We start from the raw sequence: 25,967 nt of genomic DNA on the forward strand, positions 1-25,967 counted from the left end.
CAACTTCTCTCACCTGGTGCCCCACATCACTCCGTAATGGTGCCCTTGAAGAAGTGAACCGGGAAGCGAGATTCAGCAGTTCTGAGTGAGAGGAGGAGGTCTCTCCACCACATCGGAGAACTGAAAACTCTTGTGCTTTTGATTTTGGACCTCTCGTGTGTGGGACCACCAAGCAGGCAAAGTGGAGGAGCGTAGCAGTCTGGTTGGGGAGTAGCAAGTTATCAGGTCTCGTATATATTGGGGGGCAAAACCATCGATGCTTTTGTAGGCCATAACAAGATTGTTGAATTTGATCTGGGCAGCTATACGAAGCCAATGCTGACAGATGAAGAGGAGAGACATGGGAACGCTTTGGCAGGTCAAACAAGTCATGCAGCAGTGTTATGTTTAAGTTTAAGAGGTTTGATGGCAGAGGCCAGACGAGAGAGAGTTGGAGTAGTCCAGGCAGAATATCACTGTGACCTCGACAAGGAGCTGTGTAGAGTCTGTTAGATGCAGGATGTGTCTGCAGGTCCAAGTGGTGGCTTTGATGTATTGAGAGAAAACCAGACATATCAATCATTACTCCCAGACTCTTAGCCAAAGAGGTAGGCAAAATCAGTGAGTTGTCCAGTTTGATAGAGAGTTCACGGTAGGAAGACAGTCCAGCTAGGAGGTGAAAGATCTCTGTTTTAGAAAGGTTGAGTTGTAGTGGTCATCAGATATCCAGGGAGAGATGGGTCTGATGGGCAAGTGGCGATGATCAAGGAAATGTCTGTTGCTTCAGGTGGAAAGGAGAGGAAGACCTGGGTATCATCGGTGTAGAAGTAGTAGGTCAAACCGTGAGAGGGGATGGTGTGGCTGAGGGAAGAGGTGTAGATGAAGAGTAGGGGACCCAGTACTAAGCCCTGTGGGACACCAGTTGAAAGAGGTTGAGGTGATGATTGGAAGCCTACCAGACCACTTTGAAGGATCTACCTGATAGGTAGGACTCAAACAATTTCAGTGCAGATCCTTTGTTGCCAAGCTGTCGAAGAGAAGAGAAGAATCTGGTGGTTCACAGTGTCAAATGCTGCAGACAGGTCAAGGAGGAAAAACAAGGAGGATTTTCAAATACTACTTCACTCTCAAAGTCTGGCACTTCTTGTCCAAATAATTAAAAATGCATGGGGTCAAATTAAGTCAAAGAAGAAAATTCCTTAATGCAACACTGGTCTCTTCTCAAGATCCTTCAAACATTTATTTCCAGTAAACTCCTTTTAGTAAAACCCTGCAGGAATTTGCCTTTTTTTTTTTTCCCCAGGAAAATGTAGGTGAATCATGGGAAGCCCCAGACTGCATAGCTACAGGATTACCTATAATTCAAACTCAAATGATTCAATATACAAAATAATCAACTTGAATACCATCAACTTCAAACGCAAGAAGAACACACGGGGGGGGGGGGACTTTTGTTCAACACAAGAATCAGGAAACTGATGTGCATCTGGGCTAAATCCAAAGACTGGTAGGGCTGAACAGAACTGATGGAAGGGTCTGTTGATCCAGCTAAAGCCAAGGCAAACCGTGAGAATCAACCAATCAGCAGAGCAACAAATGACCCTCATCACAACACTGAGACCAGCGGAACTGATTATCCATGTGATGTCCAATGTGACCAAACTGAGCATATCTCAGTCTGCAGAGTAGAGGCAACAGATGACTGACATCCTGCAGCCAGTAAATGTCTGGACATAGAGTAAGTCTTTCAAGAAGGCGCCAAACCCCTGATTTTTCCTTTGACTGTGGGACACAGCTGGTCCAAACCCTCTGCCTGGAGAGTGGAATGCAGTGTCCTCTAATGCCTCCTCCACTGATACGAGACACAGGCCAGCCTAGCACCGGACACACAGGGGCTGAGGGCCATTTGGGGCCGAGCTGAGGATTAGATGAGGCTCCAGTGAAGTGGAAAAGCATCAAGTGCCAAGTGGTGGCAGCAACCTGGGTGTCCAGTCAGCAAGAACTTTGTAACCCAGCCTAAAGCAGCAGCAGTAGTCCTGGGGCAAAGGCCTAAAAGCCTGATACACAACTCTCAGGGCAACTACAATGAGAGGAACAATGCTATCAATGGGACATATAGGGGTGTAGAGCACAGCACCACAGGCACTGCTCAAAGGGCATAGCAGGTATTTTGAGGAACAGGCACAAGAGCAGCCCAGCATTGTATTTCTGGTGTATTTCTAAGCAGTCAGGGCTCACTATCACTCAATGCTCTTTTACTGGAAACACAAGTAGATATATTCAACAGTGCATCAGCTGCCCACCTTTGAAAAAGTAAAGTACAAAGTCTGCTTAAAAACAATAAACCAGAAGATCTGCCAAGAGAGATGAATTTGGTAACTCCAGCCACAAAATGCAAAAAAGCTATAATGCCATACCAGCACAGAGAGAGCTGTACATATGTAAGGGAACAGGAAGGGGTAGCAGGTCTTCCTAACAATGTCTAGAGGGTTTAAATGGTGCCAATGGGGAAACTAGGGGTTATGCAGGAGGACATACAGAAAGGCAATGTTGGGAAGAGAAATGGAACCCTTAATGTGCTAACTGGACAAAGTGAGTTTTGACCCTTCACTCCCCGCTAAACCACAAACTCCTAAAGGAGTGTCCAAGGAATGCACAGGGAAGACCAATCAGTGATGGGATTTGGGGAAAACCGCTGCGGTAAGCGAAGGGATAAGCTGAAGTCTGGTAATGAACTGGTGAAAAAGTGATTAAAAGACTGACTGTAGATATGGACTGCACTGTAAGAATGCAACCATTTTCTCTCCAATACCACAAAAGTCTAAGATAAACCCACAGTGATGTTTTGGAAGGAGGAAAAAAAAAAAGGGATATGAACCCATTTCTATATAATACACATACATTTACATTTATTCATTTAGCAAACTCTTCTACTAAGCGACAAGTCTCAGAAAAATACAATATGCAAAAAATACAATGTGCAACGAGTGAATATTATACTTAAGAGTTACTTTGACACTGCCAAGTGTACAGGAAAAAAAACCTACTCTGTAGCTGTTGAGTAGTGCAGTAAAGCACCTTTGCTAATGCTGAAGTACTACAATTAAGGTGAGCACTTTCTTTGTGGAGTGGACAGCAATGAGCAGGAACAGCAGAGCACTCGGCACCATTAACAAAGATTGATAAGACACAAATGGGTCAAAAGCTAAACCACTTCCTTAGGCTTAATCGCCTCACCCCTTAGTCTGTTCTCAGCTTCTGCCTTTTACTATTTTCAAAACAGCTTTGGAGACTTTTGTTCATAAAACAACTTGCTTTTTAAATTAACTCTGCTAAAGTCTATTTTAATGAACAGTGATGCACATGGGCTCCACTCACTAGCACGTGCCTTAATATTAGTTCCCCCAGTTAGATTATTCCCAGAAAATCATTTTGCAGACCTAACGAACCAAAGGAACGGCAATTTTCCCTAACATGCACACACTGACTGATGGGTATGACGACCTTCAGACACAGACCCTTTCCATCACCCATGGCTGAAGTGTACTGCGATGTATATGAGTGTGACCCTCAAACAGTTTGTTCTTTACTCATGAATCCTTTGGTGTGGCTCTTTCACTAACTGAATGTGTTCCAGCCACTCAAAGAACACAAGTAAAACATCTGCCAACTTGTGTCCAGTGTTGCCCTGTGCATGGGAACACTACGGAGTGTTAAGAGCTTCAGCTTCAGAAAAGACAGCAGGTCGTTGTGGTATTCTAAGGTATTCTATAGCATTCCTCATACAGGTGGGCTTGTTCAGTACTTAAATATTTTGTTACAAAGCAGCTATGACCTGCATCTTTCCGCAGGAAAACATTTAGTCACTAAGAGAAAGCTAAGAGCTCTATGGACCTGCTTACTTGGAGAAGGTCAGCCCAGACAACACACCGTATTGTTACTTCCCCCTCCCACACACCTAACCTCACTAAAGCCTAGGCAGCATTTTACTATTGGTGTCCCCTCTCAATGGATGGCATGGTGGTGCAGCAGGTAGCACTAGTACCTTAAAGCATCTCTAGAGAGTGAGTATGAGTGACTGTAGGGAGTTTACTGCGGTGTAATGAGAATTATCAGTCACCTTGGACAAACGTGTCAGCTAAATACTAATTAACAATCACTGTACGTCACTGGAGAAAAAAAAAAAATGAAAAAACGAATAAATTTCAAAGCAGTATGTCCAAGGGAAGATATTTCAAACTTTTACACCTTAGATGACATGACTCCACTGAATCCCGATAAAAATCAGCCTCATATGACCCCAGCAATGTTGCCAGGTCTTTGACACATATACTGTACTCCATCACATGGGATATTTGACTGTGCTATCTATATAAGAGGATTTAATGTATTTTCACTACAAAAACATTAATTACAAAATGAGTGGCATTTAGGTGCTGTGGAGCTAGCAGCAGTAAATCCATGTCTGGTGCAACTGAAATGGGAGAGTGACACTGTAGACCTGTGTGGGGCAGCAATGCCACACTGGGGGACCTTATGTCTGTGGGCTGAACAAGAAGTGCCTTTCTGTTGCACAACCAGCACATTTACCTCGATTAACAGGAGCTGTGACAGGAAAGTACAGCACTGAGGGCATCTGGTCCAACTGACTTCATGGTGCTCCCTTGTGTTCAACTGCGGCGTGACCTTCCTCTCCCCTCTCCAGATTAATGAGAAGCAGAGCTTTCTCACCTCCAGCTCTGTATACTGCCCCTCTGTTCCCCTTGGCTCCCAGAGGAGAGAGCAGGGATATGAATGGTCAGTGAGGCAGGACTTTCAGTTATGTTAGACCCGATGCTCTTTGAAGTCTGCTTATTATTTTTTTATCCAAGGTAAATATCGGCCCATAACAGATTTCACCACCACTGTGCAGGAAGAGCAGGAACTGAGCAGTCATTCACAGCCCGTGCATCCACACAGAACGGGACTCAAGGCCTCACTGCAGGGGAACGAATGTCCCAGAAATGATTGCATGCATGGCGCCGTGTGTGAAAATGCAATCACCACATGGACTGTGGCTACACCGCTGTGCTCCAGCACTAATTTATGATCTTCAGCTTCAAGCACTGATATTAAAGAAGAAAGGAAGAGCTTACAATTAAAAGCACTTAAGACCTCCCACCCCCGACGACTACTCATTAGAACAGGGTGAAGACAGCATACCATCAACCCTGCTTCCAGCCCTGATGCTGCCAGAATGACAACAGGGGAATTAAAGTTCACAAAGCTCAGCTTTACAATATTGATCTGGCCTACAGCCGCTCCATATCCCTGAAGCCTGATTGAGGGGCTCTGCCCTTCATCTGAGGGACAAAGACAGCTTTGGCTACACTGACAACTGTGCACTATGGTTACATGCTTAGGGAAGGCAAATAATACAGGATTCAATCAGCACTACCTACAGCATTTTGAATCAAGTCAGAACTGCACTCAAACAGGGGGTTCCACACATGCACGCTCACATGTGCTCACTCACAATCACATATAAAATGGAGGAGAGAAAATGAGTTCCTGCAGGTGAAGGGGTGGCTGTGTGGTAGCAGTACACCCAGAGCTCACATATGCCACCCCCCCACCAAGAATACACACTGATACACAGTTGACCTAGAATTTGCAGCTCACTTCAAGTACGTCTTCAATCGGCCTCGATTAATTTTTCCCACTTCTGCATTATTGCAGACCAACTGGTTATAGGCTCACCTCAGGTCCAGGTCACCCTTCATATGCGACATCGGCATACAGATGTACAACATTTTCTCAGCAAAGGAGTTCAGCAGAGTTCAGTAACATCCCCCACTTGCCCCTCTGCCCCCCAACACAACATCCGTCACTTTCGGTTCCACACATAGGGACCGTCAGGAGGACTGGTTCTACCGAAGGTGGACTTATTCTACGTAGTGAGGGCAATGGCCCTTGAGTAGGAGATCAGCATCAGTAAAAGCAAACAAATGATGGCTCAGCAGTTTCCTCATTGCTGACCTGTGCCAGACAGGAAAGTGGCATACCCCCACCTCCCAAAAAGCCCTGAACTCCCTGCAACAGTGCTTCCGTTTTTCAGGAGGGCCAAGGAAAGCAAGTTCTCGCCACTTAAGAGTGCATGTTAGCTAACAGCACTAATTCTAAAGTATCACCATCAACTACACAGAGGTGCGGTACTGGCTGGTTGCTAGCCTAGCAAAGCCCCCTCGGCACCCAGACCACTTGACCCCTCCTGCTGTCGTGGCTAATTCCCATGTAGGTGGAGAGAAGGAACCTTCTGTCGAAGCAGCTTGCTGCGCACACGGCCCCACAGCTTGGCCCCAGTGTTGGGCTGCCTCTTGGCGGGTGCCTGCTCCAGGCCGGCCTCCACACAGCAGTGCTCCAGTCGCTCACACACTGAGTTCAGGTTGCAGTCAGATACAAGCACGTTCGTCATCCTTGCCTAGGGAGAAGGCCCGTGACCTGGGGGCCAACAGAGAGGCAGCTCTGGCAGGTAGAATGCACAATCCAAAATGTGGACCCTCTAGAAAAAAAAATCAAAATCCAGGGTGGTTTGAGGACAAAAACAACTGCAGATAAGACAAGGATGAAAGTGAAATTTTAGGGAGGAAAAACAATAAATCGAAGGAACAAACTCTCACAATTCTTATGTCCACTGGATCACGATGAGAAAGGGAAAGAAGGCACGGACAAAGAAACGAGGGCGAGGATCACATATTCCACGACAGAGAGAACATAAACCAAGATCTTCCTTCTCCGTGTGCCTGAGAATCCCATACAAGTTCTGCTCAGTGTTCCAGCCTCATTCCACAGCCAGCTGCCATCGTCTCTGCTGTTCCCAGTCTGACTGCCAGTAGAGCAATCTGAGACCAAGAAGCACAGAGAGAGAGGGAGGTGTGCATGAGTAAGTGAGTGAGCGGGAGGGTGAGAGGGAGGGAGGTTGTGTTGTCATCACAGCTCTATGCTGTGAACCTTCCTCTGAACACACACACACACACACACACACACACACACACACACACACACACACACACACCTCTAGAGCAAGCAGAGAGGGCGGGAGACTGAGGAGAAGAGAGAAGGTGGGCAGGCATACAGAGAGCAAGAGGGGAAGGGGCAATCCCTGTGGTCCACAAAGACCCAGCCCACTGTGCCTGCCTTCCCGCAGTCTGTTCCCACAGCTGCACACTGCACAAGGAAGACAAGAACTCGGACAGAGGGAGAGAGAAAGAAGTATAGACTCTGACAGCAACATGTAGGTTTGATCCTGTAAATCACCACTTAGTTCCCTTTCTGTGTTACAATCTGATACAATGTGGTACTAGTGATGTCCAGAATCAGTCCCAGGGTCTTCTGTTTAACAGTGGTGTGGAAAACTCATCTCATCATCAGGTTACACTCTTTGAACACATGCTCCAGATGTGCCAAGTGCCTTCAAATAGGGCTAAGGAGCTGAGTTCACTGCCCCTCCCCGGTTGGTCCAGCTGACCAGTCCCACTTCTACTCTGCTTTGACTGGGGGGAGGTAAACTATAATGGCTGGGCATATTTTTACTTGGATTGTGAAAAACTGCAATCTGGGGGGGGGGGGGGGGGGGAACAGTGCCCACCCCAGCCCCCTTCAACACCAGCCCTGAATGACTTTGTAGTACAATCTCCCCATGTTTCCAGGGGACTTAGCTATGGTCCACCTGTCCCCAACCCAACACATGACTCAAAGGCCACACCTCTCTAGGAAATGAGGTCAAGGCACAGAAAGTGATTGACACACAGGGACCCTCAGAAGACTATCTGTAGCCCAGTGTTTGAGAGCACCGTGGACACCTGAGGGACGACACCACAGCGAGTCCCTGACACCTCAAGACACGCCACAGCCCAGTTCAATCCACAGTTAATTCACTGGGGTAGAAAATGCTGTTGTAAGACATTGTAGTGTGTACCGTGAAGATGATGGACAGTGTTGTTCTTGTTTTTGTGTGTCAGTATAGATCCAGATATGGGGGTGTCAATTTAAAGGAGGGTGTGGTGGTTACAGGACAAATTAAAAGGATTTCATTCACTCAAAAATTCAGTTCCTTTAAAAGATTAGAGAAATTCAGTATATCCAAAACAATACCATTTGAGATGATTTTTTTTTTCAGTGCTAACATTTCATTCTAAAGCTAAAGGCCCTTCAAGTAAAAGTATAGTACTTTTACGATAGTATTATAGTACTTTGTGCTGCAAAAGACCAATTCCCTGTTTTTATTTTCAGCATTTTGAAAGCAGCCGAAGTATTCTGGGATATGAATATTTCTCTTTACCACTCAGAGATTGTTCTGCAGGTGCTGATTAACTGACAATTAAAGGTGTTGTACTGTACATATGACTGTGTGTAAATCATCGCAGAACAGGGTTTTGAGAGGGAACAGTAAAAGGGCAGAATACTGAGGACTAATACCAAACTCCTCTGCCTTAAAAGGAAGCAAACAACAGGCCTGTCCAACAGAGTGGGTGGAAAACTGTGAGCCAACTCTTGATTTCTATGTGTTCTGTAAGGGCTGATGAAAGCAATGATGGTAAACTGACAGTTGCTCCTGTGAAGACAGAAAAACTTGAGACTCAACTTCACAGTCCTTCAAGAAAGCTGAAAGAATGGAAATTCCTATAAGGATATTTCAGCATAATTCCCATACAAAATTATGGCCAAAGGTCTGTGGGTTATCCATCAAGGAAGATAACTGAAAAGAGTACACACTGTACCATCTCAGTCCCATAATCAGCTTGAAGCACTTAAAGAGACATATGAAAAGACAGCAAGCAGCTGAACACCACAGCACACACCTCAGGAGGAGAGGACATACAGTACATAGGAGTAGAGCTAGAGAACCTCAAGGGGACTGGTCCCCCTGAGCTCTCCTAGAGCAACTATAATTCCGTTTCCCTCACCATGGAAACTCTGCAGACTGACAACAAACCTCATTAGAATTGACTTCAGGTGACGAAAAAAAGTGGAATAAGCTGGCAATGAGTAAATTTTTCAAGTTCAGCTTTTTTTTGGTCAAAAGCATGTGAAACACAAAGCTGACGTGAACAATTTCCATGGCTCTTTTGCTACCTTCCATTTCCTTTTTTCTTGCTTGGCTTTTTGATGTTGTTGCAGTTTAATTCAAAGAGGCTTTGACCCAACTCTTGGTAATAAGACCAGTTCTTCTACTTTATCTGAAAATCTGACAGCAATGCTGTGGAAGTCTAACCAATGGCACAGGCATCTGCCAGTCATTTCAAAGGTCCTGGTGGAGTTCATATGCTGAATTACGAAAAGAATCTTCTCAAGAGCCAAACACTGCACCTTTATTTATTTATTTGTAAACAAGGCAGCCCTGCCATTCCAAGAGGCACATGTAGAGTGAATGTAAGGTGGGGTGACTGGAGTGAGGAACATCACAGTCCTATTGCTTCTGATGGACAGCTTGAATGGAAGTTATCAGAATATCATTATCCACAGACAAGCTTTGAATCAGACTGCTTGTCATTGCTCGTAGTGCCAGGTGCGTGTCCTCACCTGTTATTTACAATTAATAACTCTGTGCTGATGAACAATAATGCTGGAAAACAGAAAGTCTAACAGACTTAGCTCCTTATAAACTGTTATTTGCATCCTTTTTACCTGCCATTTCCTCAGCAAAAACTCTGTCTAGAACAAACTAATCTGCATCCAACAATTCAAATGCTTCACTTTTTCCTTCCCTAATCTTCCCTCACTGCTGACAATTTTACCACATGGCATTTAGCTGACCCCTTTTGCCAAAGCGATTTAAAAAGTAAATAAATGAACAATGTTACATATGTGTGTGGCAAAAGTATATGAAAATTTGCTTTCAATAAATGATGTGATCCCCTTCAGCAGCAATAACGGAGGCTAAATGTTTACAGTGGCTGTTGGACTGGAGGAATTTCAGCCTACTTCTCCTTATAGAACAGCTTAAACTCAAGGAAGTTGGTGGGCTTCCTTGCATGAACTGTCCACTTCAGGTCCTTTAGCAACATTTGTATAGCATTAAAGTCAGGACTTTGACTTGGACATTCCAAAACATTAACTTTATTCTGCTATTCTTCTGATGTTGGACTCATGGACACAGCTCCGGGAAGTTGACCCCCTACAAACAGCACAAATGAAAACATTATGATTCGTTAGTGCTACAGTTGTGTCGTTTTGTGCTGTAAAAATTTGAACTTGTGCTGTTGCAGTTTTTGAGATATTAATACTTATTTATTTCAGAAGCAACATCACTCCAGCCCCCCTACAATGCTGCAGGAACTCAAATTTGGGCTCATTCATTTGTGCTGTTCAAACCATGGTGGGGATATACATGATTGTTTACATAGCACTTGACCTCCCTCCAGCCCCTCTACAATGCCAGAGAAACTCGAATTCAGGCTCATTTGTTAGTGCTACATTTGTGCCAATTTGTGCTGTTCGGACTGTCGTCCTATCTCTTCTACTTTTTTAAATATAAAGGATAGTATTCATGTGATGTCACCCAGAACCATGAAGTTGGCCCCCCTACAAACGGCACAAAAAAAGAAATATGTATTTTTCGTTAGTGCTCTGTTTGTGCTGATTTGTGTCGTTTGAACTGCGGTTCCATCTCTTCCACTTCTTAAATATTAAGGTATATATATATATTACACGTGATATTATCACTGCGGCATTTCAGATATTAATGATATGACATGTTATTTATGGAGATATTCAGAACACGTACATACATTATGACTTGCAGTCCATATAATATTACTGCCTTTTACCTGGCCCTGTCCCTCCCACTTTACCCATTGGTCCATGTTGTAGTCAAACACGACAGAAAAACTGCTGCTGTTCCATAAGCAGTATTGATTCACCCAGGTCAACACGAGCGTTTTAAAAAAAAAAAAAAAAAAAAAAAAAAAAAAAAAAAAAAAAACAACTTAATGTTGAGATTTCCTTTTTCGTAAATGAACAACAGAACTGAAAACATGTACAAGTTCACTGCAATGTTTCCAGCGTGCTGTGTAGACTACACGTGTTGTTCTGTGAAAAAATGCCAACAGAAAACATGAAGAAATAAATGAACGTGATGGAAAATTGCTCCTTCTCTTGCTCCTGTTTGGAAGTTATTCTGTGTGTAGGCGGTCACATCTCCCAACCTCTGCTAATGTAGCGCTCGGATCCAGATCTGGCCTCCTTCTATAGTATAGCGTTCAGTATAAAGTCTCTTTACATATCATTTTCTTCTTGGAAATTTATATTGTTGGTAATGAATGTAGATAATAAAACACATTTCAATAGTATAATTGTCTGTGACATCACATGGACTCCCTCCCCCCACCAAAATGATGCTAGGTCCTTGTAAAAACTTGCTTTATTTTGGTGTGTAGCATCTTTATGAAAAAGATGGATTGCCAGTTCATGGGAGTACAGCTAAGGGGTCCTTGCAGTGGTCCACACCATAAGATGGTATGTCTAATGCTCTGCAGTTTAAACACTGACAGGCACCATACGGACTGTGACTGGAGCATAAACTAAAGTGCCATTCACCTGCCACCAATGAAACAGAGCACAACCCAGCCTCATCCAACAGCAAGAAATATCTACATGACAGCTACAGCAGAAGCCATAAATCTTCTGGCCATAATCTTCACCTCCCAGAGGTTTCATGGCTGATTTCTGGGCTTTCATGTTGTGGTCCAGGGAAAACCTCTGATACAATGTCCTGCAATTTGGGGATGGAACACAAGGGCAACACAGTGCAATTCATCATTAGAATAACAACTTGCTTTTCGAGAGTTTGCAGCAGACTGGCTATACAGCTCCTCCAGATCATGATGCTCGAAAGCATTCTTCAAAATTCAGATAAATGTACAGGAGTGGCAAAATCTGATGCACCATCTATCTGAGGAGGAGCAATGATTTCTGGCTCAGTGTGCGGTTTCTAAATGTTCACAACTGTTTAAACTACCAGCTCACATCTGGGAATAAGCTAAAGCATCTGTTTTACAAGCATGGTGTTCTCTCAACCTGCAGCACAGGTTTGAATTCATGTTCAGTGGTTCTATGCTTTTTATCTTCACTATGCACCTGACAAACACCGGCAGACAAATTCACCTCCTAGGCAGAACTCCCCAGTGACAAGTCAGTCCTGTTCAAAGGACCTTTTTCCTGAAACGCCGATCCAAATCAGCGCTGGTTTTCATTCAGAAGCCACAAAGAGCAAACAGAATTTTAAGCAAGAAAATTGTATGATGAATGCACGCGGACTTGCAGGCCACCGAATTTTCAGCACGCACGCACGCACGCACGCACGCACGCACGCACCCCCCCCCAATTGGAGGCTGAAAACAACAAAGCGGTTGTTTCCAAATACCAGAACTTGCTGATGGATAAACATCCTGATAGGGATGGTGAAATACAACCAAGGATAAGCAGAGGAATGGACCCTGTGGCCCCTGATGCTGTAGGCCAATCAGCACGTGGCATGTTTATACCCAATGTAAATATGTATGAATATTGGGATAAAATATGCTGAAAAGATGGTGTATACAGCATAAGAAATGTTTCATGCTGAATAATAAAGATGCCTCTTGAGGCCACTAATACTGTAATGCTGGTCATGCATGACTAATTTGATCATATACCATAATCTCCTAATCTGAGGATTCCACTATTAGAGAACAAAATTACATGCCTGTTAAACAGACATAAGGTTCAGCTGTTGTCTCAACAGACATCCACATGGGTCCTGGTCTGAAAAATGCTGCTTAGAATACATGTTTTGATAGACATCCTCCAAGAAGACTGCAGAGTTGGCAAAGCTCTTGTGTCACGGTCAGAGAGGTCAAAAGTTCTTTAAAAGTGTTAGCTACTCATTTTCAGGCCAACTGATATTAGAGGGTTCAAACTGCTTCCTAGAACTGCACACAGTACAATGCAGAATATATCTTACAGCCAGGAAGACAGCAGGAACAGCTACAGTGGAGACAGAGGCTGCAGTGTCACCAGTGTGGTGCATAGCGAAGTTCTGCAGTGCTGGAAGTACACACTGTCGCTCTCCCTGCGCCAATGCACTGTGACCTACTTCCAAGGCTCAGATAAGACAAGGCTCTCGACAGGGATTTGCAGCCTTAAATAATTTAGTAATTAAAATAAATAAATGACTACTTTGTGCAGCTATACCTCGTGGCCCACAAAATGGGACTCAAGAAGGAGCACTGTCCAGCTCTGGGGATGAATGTTCCTCAGGCTCTCAGGAACAGGAAGAAGGTCACACACACACACACACACACACACACACACACACACACACACACACACACACACACACACACACTATTACTTTGCAATAGCATCTGAATGGAGAGCATCTCTAACTGCTCAGAAAAACAGATGCACCAGTATACCATAGAAATGTGTAATGCCTTTGAAAAAAATGTTCTCCTAGCCATAATGTCAGTAAGACCAATCTCTACACGGCTAAAGAGAATGCTGGAGACAGATCTCCGGTTTCCTCTTTTTATTTATTTAATTGGTTCTCTAGAGAACAAACACAGTCAGTGTACGTACACAGTATTTCTGCACGATATAGCCTGCACTGCTTCCCTTTGTTACAGAAGAGGAACTTTAATGAAAACAAGACACATTCACTGTTAGCAAATCAATGCTTAGCAACATATGGCAGAGTTACAGCTGAGCTTTTAATGGCTTCCATGTGATAGAGAGCAATTGTGGTTTTTGGTACTTAGTCATTCTTCCATCATTTCTTCCAATGAAAATAAAGCTTAGGACTATGGATTTGCACAGCACAACACAAGTAGTGCAAATGATTACTGTTCTGAAGGAAAAAAACTTCAAAGAAACCATCAAAGCAATGCTAGAAATGGATATTGGTCTAGATGCATAACAGTGCTCACAGTTTTAAGTTTATTTACACTGTAATGCTATTAATGATCAATGGATCCTATTGTTAACCCATGCAAGAATAAAAGAGCTGAGCTAAACAAATCTGTAACCAACAGTCATTAATGAGTTCCTACCAGTTAATCATGGCAGTATGACGTGACATTGAACAGAGGAATAAAAATATACACAATTAATTTGGCTTTTTGAATATCTGACCTTGAATCAGAATATTTTGACTCCTCTGGAAATACCTTCTATGCACTCCCACACCTTTCACAGCCAGAACTAGAATAACAACACTGGGATACCTTACATAAGGGAACAAGTCCAGCAACGCACCCACACTGCCCCATGACATGATGTACCTGTGTGCGACTGCACTGTGCCCCTGCAATACTGATGGGAGCAAGATGATGAATGACAAGAACTAAACCCGACAGACTGAAAAACAACCCCCCCCCCCGGACTGCAGCATGCTCCCACAGCAACAGTACCTCTTGCAAAAACCCCAACCGTCGACTGCAACAGTACAGAGTAAACATCTGCTTGTGATTGTGGGTTGCCTGCTATCTGGGTGAAGTTACCTCTGAGCAAAAGTACACAGCTAGGCTTGTCTCACTGCTGTTGCGCTCAAACCATTTCCCTGCCATTTGTGCCTAAAAACAAAGAGGTCAGGTTCATAAACGTGACTGGAAGCTTCTGAAGGACCTCTAAATACCTCTTGCTATGGTTCATTCTCTGTGCAGCCTCTCAAACAAAGGGTATGAACTGGCATGAGTAGTTAGTGTGGGGCCACAGTATAACAACAAGCCAATCAACTACTGTCATACTGAGGAGATTAACATTTATTCATTTAGCAGATGCTTTTGTCTAATGCAACATACATTTCACAGAAAAATACAATGAGTGCATTACATCAATGGAAGGACAGAATTAGATGAACACACATGATTCTAAGCATAGTTAATTTGTTACATTCCACCTTAAGAAACCAACATACATCACATGAGTAGCTGCATTTATGAAGCATGAGACGTTCTCCTTGCTGTTTCAGCAGGAGCAGACGTCCCCTTTCAAAACAGCAGAAGGCATGCTATGTTAGTTGTACCCCAATGGAGAAGGAAAGATATAAACCTGCACATTTCTCCTCTCAGCTCAACCACTGTACTTCCAGATACAAAATAACTTATGCATCGAGAAGCAGCTTTTTCCCCAAAACATCTGTCTTTTAGGCAAACATCCATCTTGCAGAACTAACATTCAAATTCCTATTTCTCTCCTGAAGACTAAGACACGTAGTTAAGCATACACGCAGCTCCAAACCCTCCAACACACACACGCACCTCAAGACACAGAGGTTAAGATGCTCACAGAGCTCAAGCCTTGCACACAGCTGGAGAATCACTTAAGTTCATGAGCAGACCAAACAGAGAAGCACAAACACAGCTGTCTCTCAGCTCAGTGGTCCATGTGAGTGGGATACATAAAGCAAGAGGATCTCTTACATGGTCTCATTATTTCTTACCTCAAAGATTAATTAGTAACTGTATATAAACAGTAACAAAAAAACCCTCATATGTGCTTTCCCTGTTCTCCCAGTGCCCCCATTGCATTTTCACTCTGTCCAGAGCTGTACTGCCAGGAGCTGAGGGATGCTGAACTTTGCCACAGGCAATAGGATCATGGATACGCCAACAGCAATGACGACTTGCCTGAGCCACACGACCACCCCATATCCTCAAGCACTTCTTCCACAGTGGTCTACTTCCAGAAAACTCCAAGAGCAGCATCTCAGGCTCTGCCCTGTTCTGCCCTCATGGCACATGGAGCTTCTCTGAGCTCAGTGCAGCACGCTGTGCTTTCACCAGCCCTGTGAAGCCTGTGCCATGTAACACTTTACATAATTTAATGTGCCGAACATCTATAAATAAAAATAATAAAAAAAAAAGGCTCAACCATTCCACTTTTTGAAAGCAAAACACACATCACACTGGACAACAGATTAGTTAATTTTTTCTTCAGATGAATGCAGCACGGAAACTTGCTTTGCAAGAGCATTCCTCCAGCCCAACCGGAGTACAGAACAGCACTCAGAGAAGAGAAGCTGCACAAAAATCACAGTGACAAACAGCACCAGAAAGAGGTGTTGAGCACATCCTGCAGATACTTGATTACAAGTATTCTTCCAACAGCTCCAAGTTAACAATCATGAATTATCTGGCTTAGAATAACACATACTTGGAATAGTCCAAAGGATATGGCTGTTCTAGAGATACATGCGGCACCTCAACTTGGATATGGGAAACTAACTGTCAGGTGTATCATCCTTACAGCCAGTGTACAGGAGATAGGTGAATACTTGGCATGCTCAAATGGAACCAAGCCCCCTGTCCATCAATACTCCCTCAGTATTAAAGAGAAGGAATAGAAATTGCCCTGCTCTGGAGGTCAAAGTGGAACTGGCAGGACTGCGGCTGCTCAGACAACAACAATTACATTTATATTAAAACCCATTCATTTGTCATGCTGTTGGGACACAGATGCTGCAGCAATCCCACTCTTCTTAAAAGGGTCCAGACTCTTGTGTTCACCCAGTGGACCAATCAGGGACTTCTGGAAAAGCAAAGCTAATTATTTACCACATGCAAGTAATTGAGGCCAGACTTTATTATTAAAACCAGCTGTGGCCATAGACTATGACAATGTTCCACAGTTAACAGGAAGTTAATGGGAAACTCTTATAAAGGCAATTCATTTACAAGGGCACATTGTTTGACAGCATTTTAAAGATAATTTCCAATTAGATTGTCCTGAACAGTATACAAACATCTCCAGATATGACACTTTACCAAGACCAAGCACATCTGACTGTGATGCACATTTATTGCTTAAGTGCTCTGTACATCTCCAGATCTTGCTCAGAAAGCAGGCAGTCTTTCCCATCCCTAAGGTGAGGAGCTGCAAAGTGGAAAGAGCAGCCCTCTCTAATCGATGACTACAGTCACTGGGTGAGTCACTCGTATGAGTTGATCATCTGTTTGGTGCGGCTATGTTGCCTAAATAACTTGCGCATTTCTTCGTTGTATGATAAACTCAAAAAACCATCAGTGAATGGATGGCTGGCTACTGGATGGCTCCTGAGGCGGGAGCTATATGCTGTGTCGGGCTGCTCTCACTGGGAAATTGGCTGGGACACCAAGGGTCAGAGGTCAGGGTCTCACACACATGGGACTGATCCCTCAAAGATGTCTTTACCTACAGTCCTTCCCTTACCTGTGAAACCAGTGTATCTGCAAGGGTCTCTTCAAGTTGCTCTGTTTACAGAAGGTCATAAGATAGGTAATGAAAAGCTCACATGTGTGGCTCAGTTGGTGTCAGTAAAAAGCAATGTTGCATAACGTGTGCTGTGTCACGTGTCCTTGTGTTTGGATTCATTGTGTTGCTGATGAGCAAGTTTGGATTTTTAGTCTGCGCACAAGCCTCACAAATACAATTGGATGACACAGCTGGACTGAAAGTTAATTTATTCACAGCCCTTTGCTTCTCACATGGGAGCTGTAAAGCTGGGTGGGAAAAGTGATCCAACCATGGAGATTGGTAAGCAGTGACCCTTGGGAAATACCATCATGGTAGAGTTCTGCCGGTGCTTGTTACATGCAAGATCCAAACAAGGCTGTACTTTCTCAGGTCTTGCTCTACCAGCTTTCCACTCTGGGTCAAACAGACAGATAGACAGACTTTATTGATCCCACAAGGGAAATTATGTTACAGCAGAACACAAGTCTAAAACAATACTTGCAATATTTAAAAAAAAAAAAAAAATTTGTTATATATATATATATATATATAACAAGATAAAAATATATGTACAATTATATATACAGTTGGAAAAATAAAAATAAAAAGTATATTAAATGATGTATATTATGATGATAGTATATTAATTGATGATGATAGCTGGTATGGATACAGTCATAGCTCCTGCACCCATTAGGAAAGGTAGATCATATTTATAACAAAGGTCAAAGCTCAAAAATGGTCCCAGTCATTTGTAACACTTCAGAAATATTTTGCACCCCTGTATGTCTCCTGGAACTCAAGTTTTTATTGCCATTATATAGCAAACTGGAATTGTTAAAGAATGGACAATAGCCCTCATGGTGTGTATCTCCAAGTAGAGCGCTGAGAAAACCTGAGCTCCTCAACCAAGCACCGAGCTCTCAGTGCAAGGCTGAACTGACACATCCAGGAAATCAAACCACAAAGTGTGTTGATGGTGTTTCTGTACTAGGCAACAGCAAATGCTCATGTGCATACATCCTTCTGAGAACTGTATTATGAAGATGATGTCAAACAGACACTGGATGACCAAAGGAATACAAATTGTGGAACAGCCCCTAAAAGACCAGCTTCTACAGCCCACTAGCTTAATCCAGCCCTGCAAGTGAGGTCATCAGCACACTTGGGAAAGGTCCCCATATAGAGACTGTCTCCTGGTGCTTCCTGATCTGTGCTTTGAGTTCCTGTAAATGTACTTAACAGCACATGGGCTCAGTTGAGGGAATACTGTGAAATGAGCAACCAGTGGTTTACTCTAAACAAACCCAAAAATGAAGAGAAAGCAGAACATTCACTAAGAGGAGAAAACAGACAAGAAGAAAGGTCTAGAAAACTTGACAGTGACATGTCTTCCATAAGATATGTCAAACACACCAGAATTTTTCAGTAAAAAAGGAATTGACTAATATTATACTTCTATTAAATGTATTCATGCCATAACAGCTTGACTTAGAGCTGAGGAGGAGGACTAAATGTAAATTAGAGAATGTGTTTGACAGGAGAAAAAACAACCTGATAATTGAGTGGCATTTAAAGGTGAATTAGAAAGGTTTTATTGACATTTTCTGCCTCCGTTCCTTAGAATTTGCTTTTAATATCTCAATGAAACATTCATAACATGAATCATCTGGACACAATAGTCTCCTCACTTCAAAAACTGGATGAATATGACCTACGTAACATTCCTGTTTCGGTTTATGTCCATCAACTGGACAGTTTGCATACATGGTATCAGAGAAGTTCAGCTGTTGGATTCTGTCATTCAAGGCAGAAGTTCTAGTTCATCCAAAACAGGGTTTGACAAACAGCTCAATGAAAACTGGAGAGAGGAAGCAAACTTCATGAGAGCCCATCATACATGGCAGGATAACCCCTGAGGGCAGTTTCAGACAGAGCTTCACATAAGTATCAGGTTGGGGGATAAATCTGGGCCCACCCAGGACAAGTCAACTCTGGGAGAGGGGAAAGACAGAGGGATGCACTGTGAGAATCTAATTGAAGAACAGTGAGTTACATTTACTCATTCAACAGATGCTTTTCTCCAAAGTGACATGCAAACTCAAGGGGAAAAAAGTGCATAACACCAAAACACAGAGACATATGGATAGACATGCAGTTGTCTGAGTATAGTGAGGATTAAATCAAATAAAAATGCAGCCATTCCCCAGCAAGCTCACCAGCATGTCAATTATGCCCAAGTGAACTTGCCAATGGTTTTTATTTTTCCTACCTTTCTCTTTTGTGTCCATCACACTGGCATCACTCTGTAGCTAAAGCACTAATTGGCCAGGTGAATCTGCCACATAACTAACAAAAGCATATAGCAGCACAGCAAGCACCACGTACCCGTTCTCTGCAAATGCCAGCAAAGCAAGCAGATGCTAGAAATTCTTGATAAGAGCAACCTTTTGTCTTTCATTTTAATATTAAATATATGGAAATATCATGGTAAAGGACATTTCCAAGAACAAAACAATTCTTTTAGAATAGCACTGGCTTTGATACAAACCAGCTTTAACCAGGGAAGAAAGAACAGTGCAAACAAGTCAGACCAACAGGCAGAGTTTGTATTACAGTAACAAGTGCAAACAATCAAGCACACAGCATTTTCTGTACTATGGTAACCCGAATCCCCTGCTTCATGTTTTTACTGGATAAACAGCCATGCTCTGGATGTGGACAGAGTGTGTGTTTATGGGAGATCACTCAGGAGGGTTCACCCACAACCACACTGCATGCATCAGAGCAATGGAAAGGTCCCACACCACCACAACATTGGGCATTTCTGGTATTGCTGCAAAAACATGTGTGACTCTTGCCAATAACAGCAGAGAGAATATGCACTGTGCCACACCCTAAAAGGACACAGTGAAGTAAATGGAGCCAGAACATCGTTCATCATTTGAAATCTTACTTGGAAGTGAGTGGAGAACAGAGCACAACCCTGCAGCTGAGTATCGCACAGCGCCTGTTGCCTATTCCCACCAGTGGTGAAACATCATTGTGAAGCTACCACCTTCCCCTGCATTTTTCACCCCACAGTGCCACCACCCACTAAACAGAATCACTACACATGTCAGGAAGCACTCTTTGCAACAAAAACACAGGATTTCACTGCATTAGGGCCCTGCCAATATCATTGACAACAACACATAATAGGATGTGCAAAACAGAGCACAGCAAATGTCATCAAGCCCTCCATAAGGTTCCACAGTTTTTGTCATTACACATGTTCAATAAACTGTGCACCTCACAAAGAGTGCCCAGCTTTTACTCCCACTGCCACTGAGCAATCCAGCTCTTTATGGAGGTAAAGAGAGCGAGCAAACTATTTGTGGAATGCATTTCTCCTGAGGTCTCCACACATCCTCAGATTTTACTTTCCTTATCCTTCCTCCAAAGAGTCTGGTTTCTTAAGGACAACTTTAAATTTCTCTTTTTAAAAAATAAAAAAAAACACATAGGACATCATTTCAGCATGTAAGTGTGAACAATGAAAGGAAAGAATTGGGGTGTGATGTGCAGGAAAGACAGACCTTGAACCTTTGGCTCCACGAACAACACACAGATGTGAATATGGCAGCCAGGGACACACGGTCTGACATGAGCTGAACTTCGTAGTCTAGTGGGGAGGTATGATCATGAGCCCACAACCATGGGAACAACACAAAGTGATACATGTGAACACACAAGTATCTTTGGAGCCACTGCTGCTGTTCAAACAATAAAAATTGACAGCATCAGGGATCATAGGCCCAGAGTGCACATCTGCCCAGTGCTCCCTCCTCAAAACCCTCTCCACCCCATTCAGCATGTTCCCCATCTGTCTCATGCCACAGAGCCCCTTTTGCTGGTGCAGGTCCCTGGGCAGATGGCAAAGTAACATGAGCAATTACAGTACAGTGTATAATGGGGGAGGGCTTGACAGATGATGCACGGACCACCTTTAACCACAATACTTTTCATTGGGCACATGCCGTCCACCTAAAATTGCACTGTTACTCCAGCTGCCCATCACTCCACATGCACCAAGTCCCCACACATATGGGAACACAAAGGGGCTTAAAAACCTGGTTGTCAAGGCAACGAGTCATTACCAGCCAGGAGGCCCGTCTAACTGGCCCGAGAGGTAGCAACAATAGCAACAAACACTCTATACTGGACACACACATACAGTATACACAAATATTACACTAACGCACACACACATTATTCAATCTAAGTGTTTAATGCTTCATGCCAATTGAGGAAAAGGTCTATTGATGGGAGTTAATGGGGTAGTAAATCTTTGCCTGCTGCTCTGTTGCACCTCTGCACTACTGTAATGTACTAAGAACACAGTAAAACAGCAGTGCCAGAAACACACTCCCTAGATTCACTGTCCCCTCCCAACACCTGCTATCTAACACCCGCTCTTCATCTTTGGGAAACCAGTGCAGAGCATGGTTTGGGAGCAAACTAGGGAGCAAAAACAGCTATGCTCCCAGGCTCATTTGTTCACCCATGGATAGTTTAATATACTTGTACGGAGAGGGGGACAGTGTTCTGAGAGATGTCTTAACTCCCCTGATGCTCACACAGTCTCTGCCATTCCAGTTATTGAGGGGCAAGAGCTGATCATCCTCGGGGTCCCAAGCTAAGTGCACCGGCCTGCCTGCCCACCGAGGCATTATCTGAGCCATTCAAACAATGTTACTTCATTGTGCCAATCATCTCTAATAGAGTTTGACATAGAAATGGCCCAATTTCACATCTCTTACTCCACACAGATCCCTGTTGAGCCTTGGAAGAGGGCTATGCCCTTCCTTCTGCACTGCAGCTCTAATGCACAGCTGGGGGGAGTGTAACCTGGGACAGGGACAAAGATGCATCTGTTGGTTACCATATTCTTTGCCTTAGGGGGCAGCAAATCAAGTGCTGTGGAATGCAGGCCTAGCAGAACTCTCATGAGTTGTACTGCTTCTGTGTTTCATGGAAACTTCCCCAGTCTTCAGGGGAGACTGGAGTTCACATAAAAAAAAAAAAAAAAAAACTAATACCACACTAAACATAACTAACCCAACACATGAACATTAACTGCTGAACACCACTAACCGCACACACAATCATGTACATTTCTCTAAGAACTTATACCCACCAAAGCAAACCTTTATCTCTTTAAAAAGATCTTGCCATAAAAAAGTTGATCATTTTTAGTTGAAACACTTTATATGACGGACAGTGGCCAAGACCTAAATAGCCTGTGTAGAGCATTTTTTTTTTTTTTAAACCTTGGGCTCGTAGCGGATCAGAGAAAGGAAAAAGGCGATTAAGAAAGCTTTCTGACACGATAAGGATTCCAGAGAGGAAGAAGATCCCAGAGGAGGAGAGGGGATAAAAGCAAACGGCCACTTCAGACTTCAGAAGTTCTTTCCTCTACTGTAAATGCTCTCTTTCAAAGGCCATATGTAGCCATGGCAAGCTTCAGAACATGCTCCATCCATGGCGTTACTCTGAAACGCACCTGTCTGGAGGGGTACCCTTTTGACCCCAAAGGTTAAACACTTGTACGTGTTCCAAATTAATGGCCCTGAGGTGCAAACCATTTATCCATTTCTACTGAATTCTGCCAAGGAAGGAATCAGTGCTACCGCCAGACCCTTCCAAGGGTCCATTAACCATAGGTGAGGCAGAGTTATCATTTCTTCCTGAGGTTGTGTGAAAAGTCACAGGTAGGGTGTAACATCTTAAATGGCTGATCAACCCAGTCACCCTTCCTCCATCAGCATGTAGACCAATCATCCAGCACACTGGAACCAGCACTGTCTCCGTCCTACCAAGCTCACAGCACTTAGTACCACCAAGGTGCTCTTCCATGTACACCACTACACCCATTTCTACCCAGCTCTACAAATAGGTATCACCTCTTGTTTTATCACACTGGCCATCTAGGGACTGCATCCCTGATGACAACTTGTAGTAACATGAATCAACAACCAGAGGACTTTAGTTTCTGCTCAGAATGACCATTTAAGGTCTTTTTTTCCTTTTGTACTGCAAATCTTGTTAAATAAAGCAGAGACTCTCAAGGGGGATGGAAGTCAAAGATTTGGGATTTTTGAAAGGAGCGTGACTACTAAAGACAACAGAAGTTCCATGAAAAAGTTTCCGCTTGGGCCTCCGAGATAGGTTAGAGAGGCCCCCACCGCTGCCCACCCCAACTCCACAAAACCCATTCTGAGGGACCTGACTGACCAGCTGCTGTAAGACACCCACATCTCTTGTGTTCCATGCTCTATTTCCCTCTCACATCAGTTACAAAGCTAGGAGCAAATAGACCACCCCATCTTGCTTGTCTTTTAATGCTTAGCAGAGTAGTGGTTAGAGCGCCTGTCTTTAGATCCAAAACTTATCCGTTCAAATCTCATCTGTTATAATATCCTTGAGCAAGGTACTTGCACTTAATTTCCCTATCTGCTCAGTAAACACCCCCTGCCCCTTCTAAGAGGCCTGCTGCAGGAAAACCATCATTAAAAACTTTTTTTTAACAGTGATCAGAATGCAAGAATATAACTAAACACCACAACAGGTGACAGCCAATAAAGAGGCTTTTAATTAGATAACAGCCAGTTTCTGCTAATCCCCTGAAAAAGATGTGCTCAGCCTTATTAGTGCCACAACTCTAAAAACCATCATGCTTAGAGAAGTTGGTGGGCTGGTTGGTCAAGCAGCCATCATATGACGGAACAATTCACAAACAAAAGGAAGTAGCAAGAAATATAACAACACATAGCTGTGAGTTCATCACCAAGACACTGAACATGACAACAAGGCAATAGGAGCCAGGCGTGGCATAGTTGACGTAGGGGACAACCAGTTCATATCATGCTTTAAGGGCACTAGGGGCCTTGATTCCAAAAGCCACTAAATCTATGACACACTCCATGAGAAGGTGAGCAAAGGGGGCCAACTGCAATCCATGACATGGGAACCTGATGCCATTAAATTATAGGCCCTGTGGGCAATTTCTCCCCTTTTTCATAGCTAATGTTCTAGATTCTTCATGAAACGTACATGATCCCAAGCCGAAGAGCATTTTCTGTTTATAGCTGAAGGAAAACAAAGTGTATCCTCATACTGCTTTAACAGTGCAATAGTAACGCGTCACTTCAGCAGTAACAAACACTTTCCACTCAAATCAAGGCTGATGAACACAGTTCAATATGTACAGTAACTCCCAGCAAGTCCCTGGTAAACTGGGATTCACCATGTCTAGGAAACCTCAGGGACCATAGGACCAAAAAGTATTTTAAGAAATTAAACAAATAAGGTGTAACTGTCATGCCTGATCATTTACATTTATTCATTTATCTGATGCTTTTCTCCAAAATCAACTTACAATGTTAAGGTTACAATTATTTACCCATTTATACAGCTGTGTAATTTTACTGGAGCAATTGAGGGTAAGTACCTTGCTCAAGGGTACTACAGCCAGAGGTGAAGCTCAAACCTGTGACTTTTGGGTCCAAAGGCAGATGTTCTAACCACTACGTTACAGGCTGTCCCTTGATCAAGTGTTTAAATGCAGTGCAGCTCAGCAGACTGCTGTCTTGAGTCACTTTACCATTCTCCATCATGCAGCAGTTTAAAAAAAAAAAACAAAAAAAAACAATCCATCTCTGCTTCTTTACAGGCACGGTGGAAAACCTATCAGGCTGGAACACAGAGTACCTGAGAAGTTCAAGTCTGGCAATGAAACAGCACAAGAGCTGCAGTGCAACAGAAAACAGTGAAACTGCCTTTTAAAACATTTTCAAGAGAGCAAGTGATTTTCACCAAGCAACAAAGTTAGTTTCAGACAACTGCTGGCAAAAGTGAGAAACAAACACTTGACTCTACTGACACACATGTGCAAGCTGTCAGTGAGGAGTCCCAGCTTTAGACAATAAAAGCTTGCCTTATGCCTGTGTTTCTTGCATTATGTCTGTGTTAAAGTGCTCTGTCACTGATTAAGAGTAAAACCAGAATAAAACACCAGATTGTGTAAATGTGCTGACAGGGCTTCTTCCAAGGGTGTGAACTACAAGGAAAAGAAGAATCACAAGATAGGAACAAAACAGACACCTTGTACCGTGAGTGAGATTTTTTTTTTTTACTGGGCATCTCCCAGGGGGAGGACAGGGCTGGCCACCTTCCTGACGGTACAGCAAAACCAGTTCTAGCAGCAAAATGTAACCAATCTAGCAATTGCGTGCCAACAACGCAAGCTGAGTCACACTCCAGAAATGAAGTTGTGTGCAACAGAACCTTTCATGCACTGGGATTTCCGTCGTGCTTCTGCCATGGACAAGCACAGTATTGGGCCGTGCCCCACCGCTTACCTGCACCTGGCCCTTTCCCATGATCTTGTCCACAATCTCATTGTCATCCTTGTTCAGCTTGGACTTGTCATAACACTTCTCATAGCACAGGATGCGCAGGCACTGGGAGCCTTCCAGCTCAATCTCAAACTCCTGTGGGAAAACAAGGTTACATGTGATTGGTCTGCACCACCTGACTGGGACAGGTTAAATAAATAAAATTTTTTAAAAAAAGGAAAAAAAATCATACATTAAAATTTTTGCTGGACAGATAATAGGGCACTGTACCTCACTTCTGACCCATTTTGATTAACTGCAAACATTTTTTGTCATTATTTAACTGTTCCAAAAACTACTACTCACATAGAGGGGTCA

General features: G+C 43.4%; 1 protein-coding gene across 5 annotated transcripts in view; it reads right to left on the reverse strand.

Annotated features, from left to right (window-relative positions):
- abr (ABR activator of RhoGEF and GTPase) overlaps positions 1–25,967 on the reverse strand; it is a 117,622-nt gene that overhangs the window by 12,305 nt on the left and 79,350 nt on the right. For 4 of the 5 annotated variants that reach the window (XM_018755343.2, XM_018755341.2, XM_029250795.1 and 1 more), the window contains one exon: positions 25,614–25,745. In XM_018755343.2, coding sequence (XP_018610859.2) covers positions 25,614–25,745 — 132 coding nt within the window. Of the gene's footprint in view, positions 1–6,271; positions 6,521–6,638; positions 6,896–25,613; positions 25,746–25,967 lie in introns of those variants that run through there. The other variant, XM_018755346.2, reaches the window with a different exon arrangement.

This window comes from Scleropages formosus, chromosome 4 (genome assembly GCF_900964775.1).
Source record: "Scleropages formosus chromosome 4, fSclFor1.1, whole genome shotgun sequence".
NCBI lineage: Eukaryota > Metazoa > Chordata > Actinopteri > Osteoglossiformes > Osteoglossidae > Scleropages > Scleropages formosus.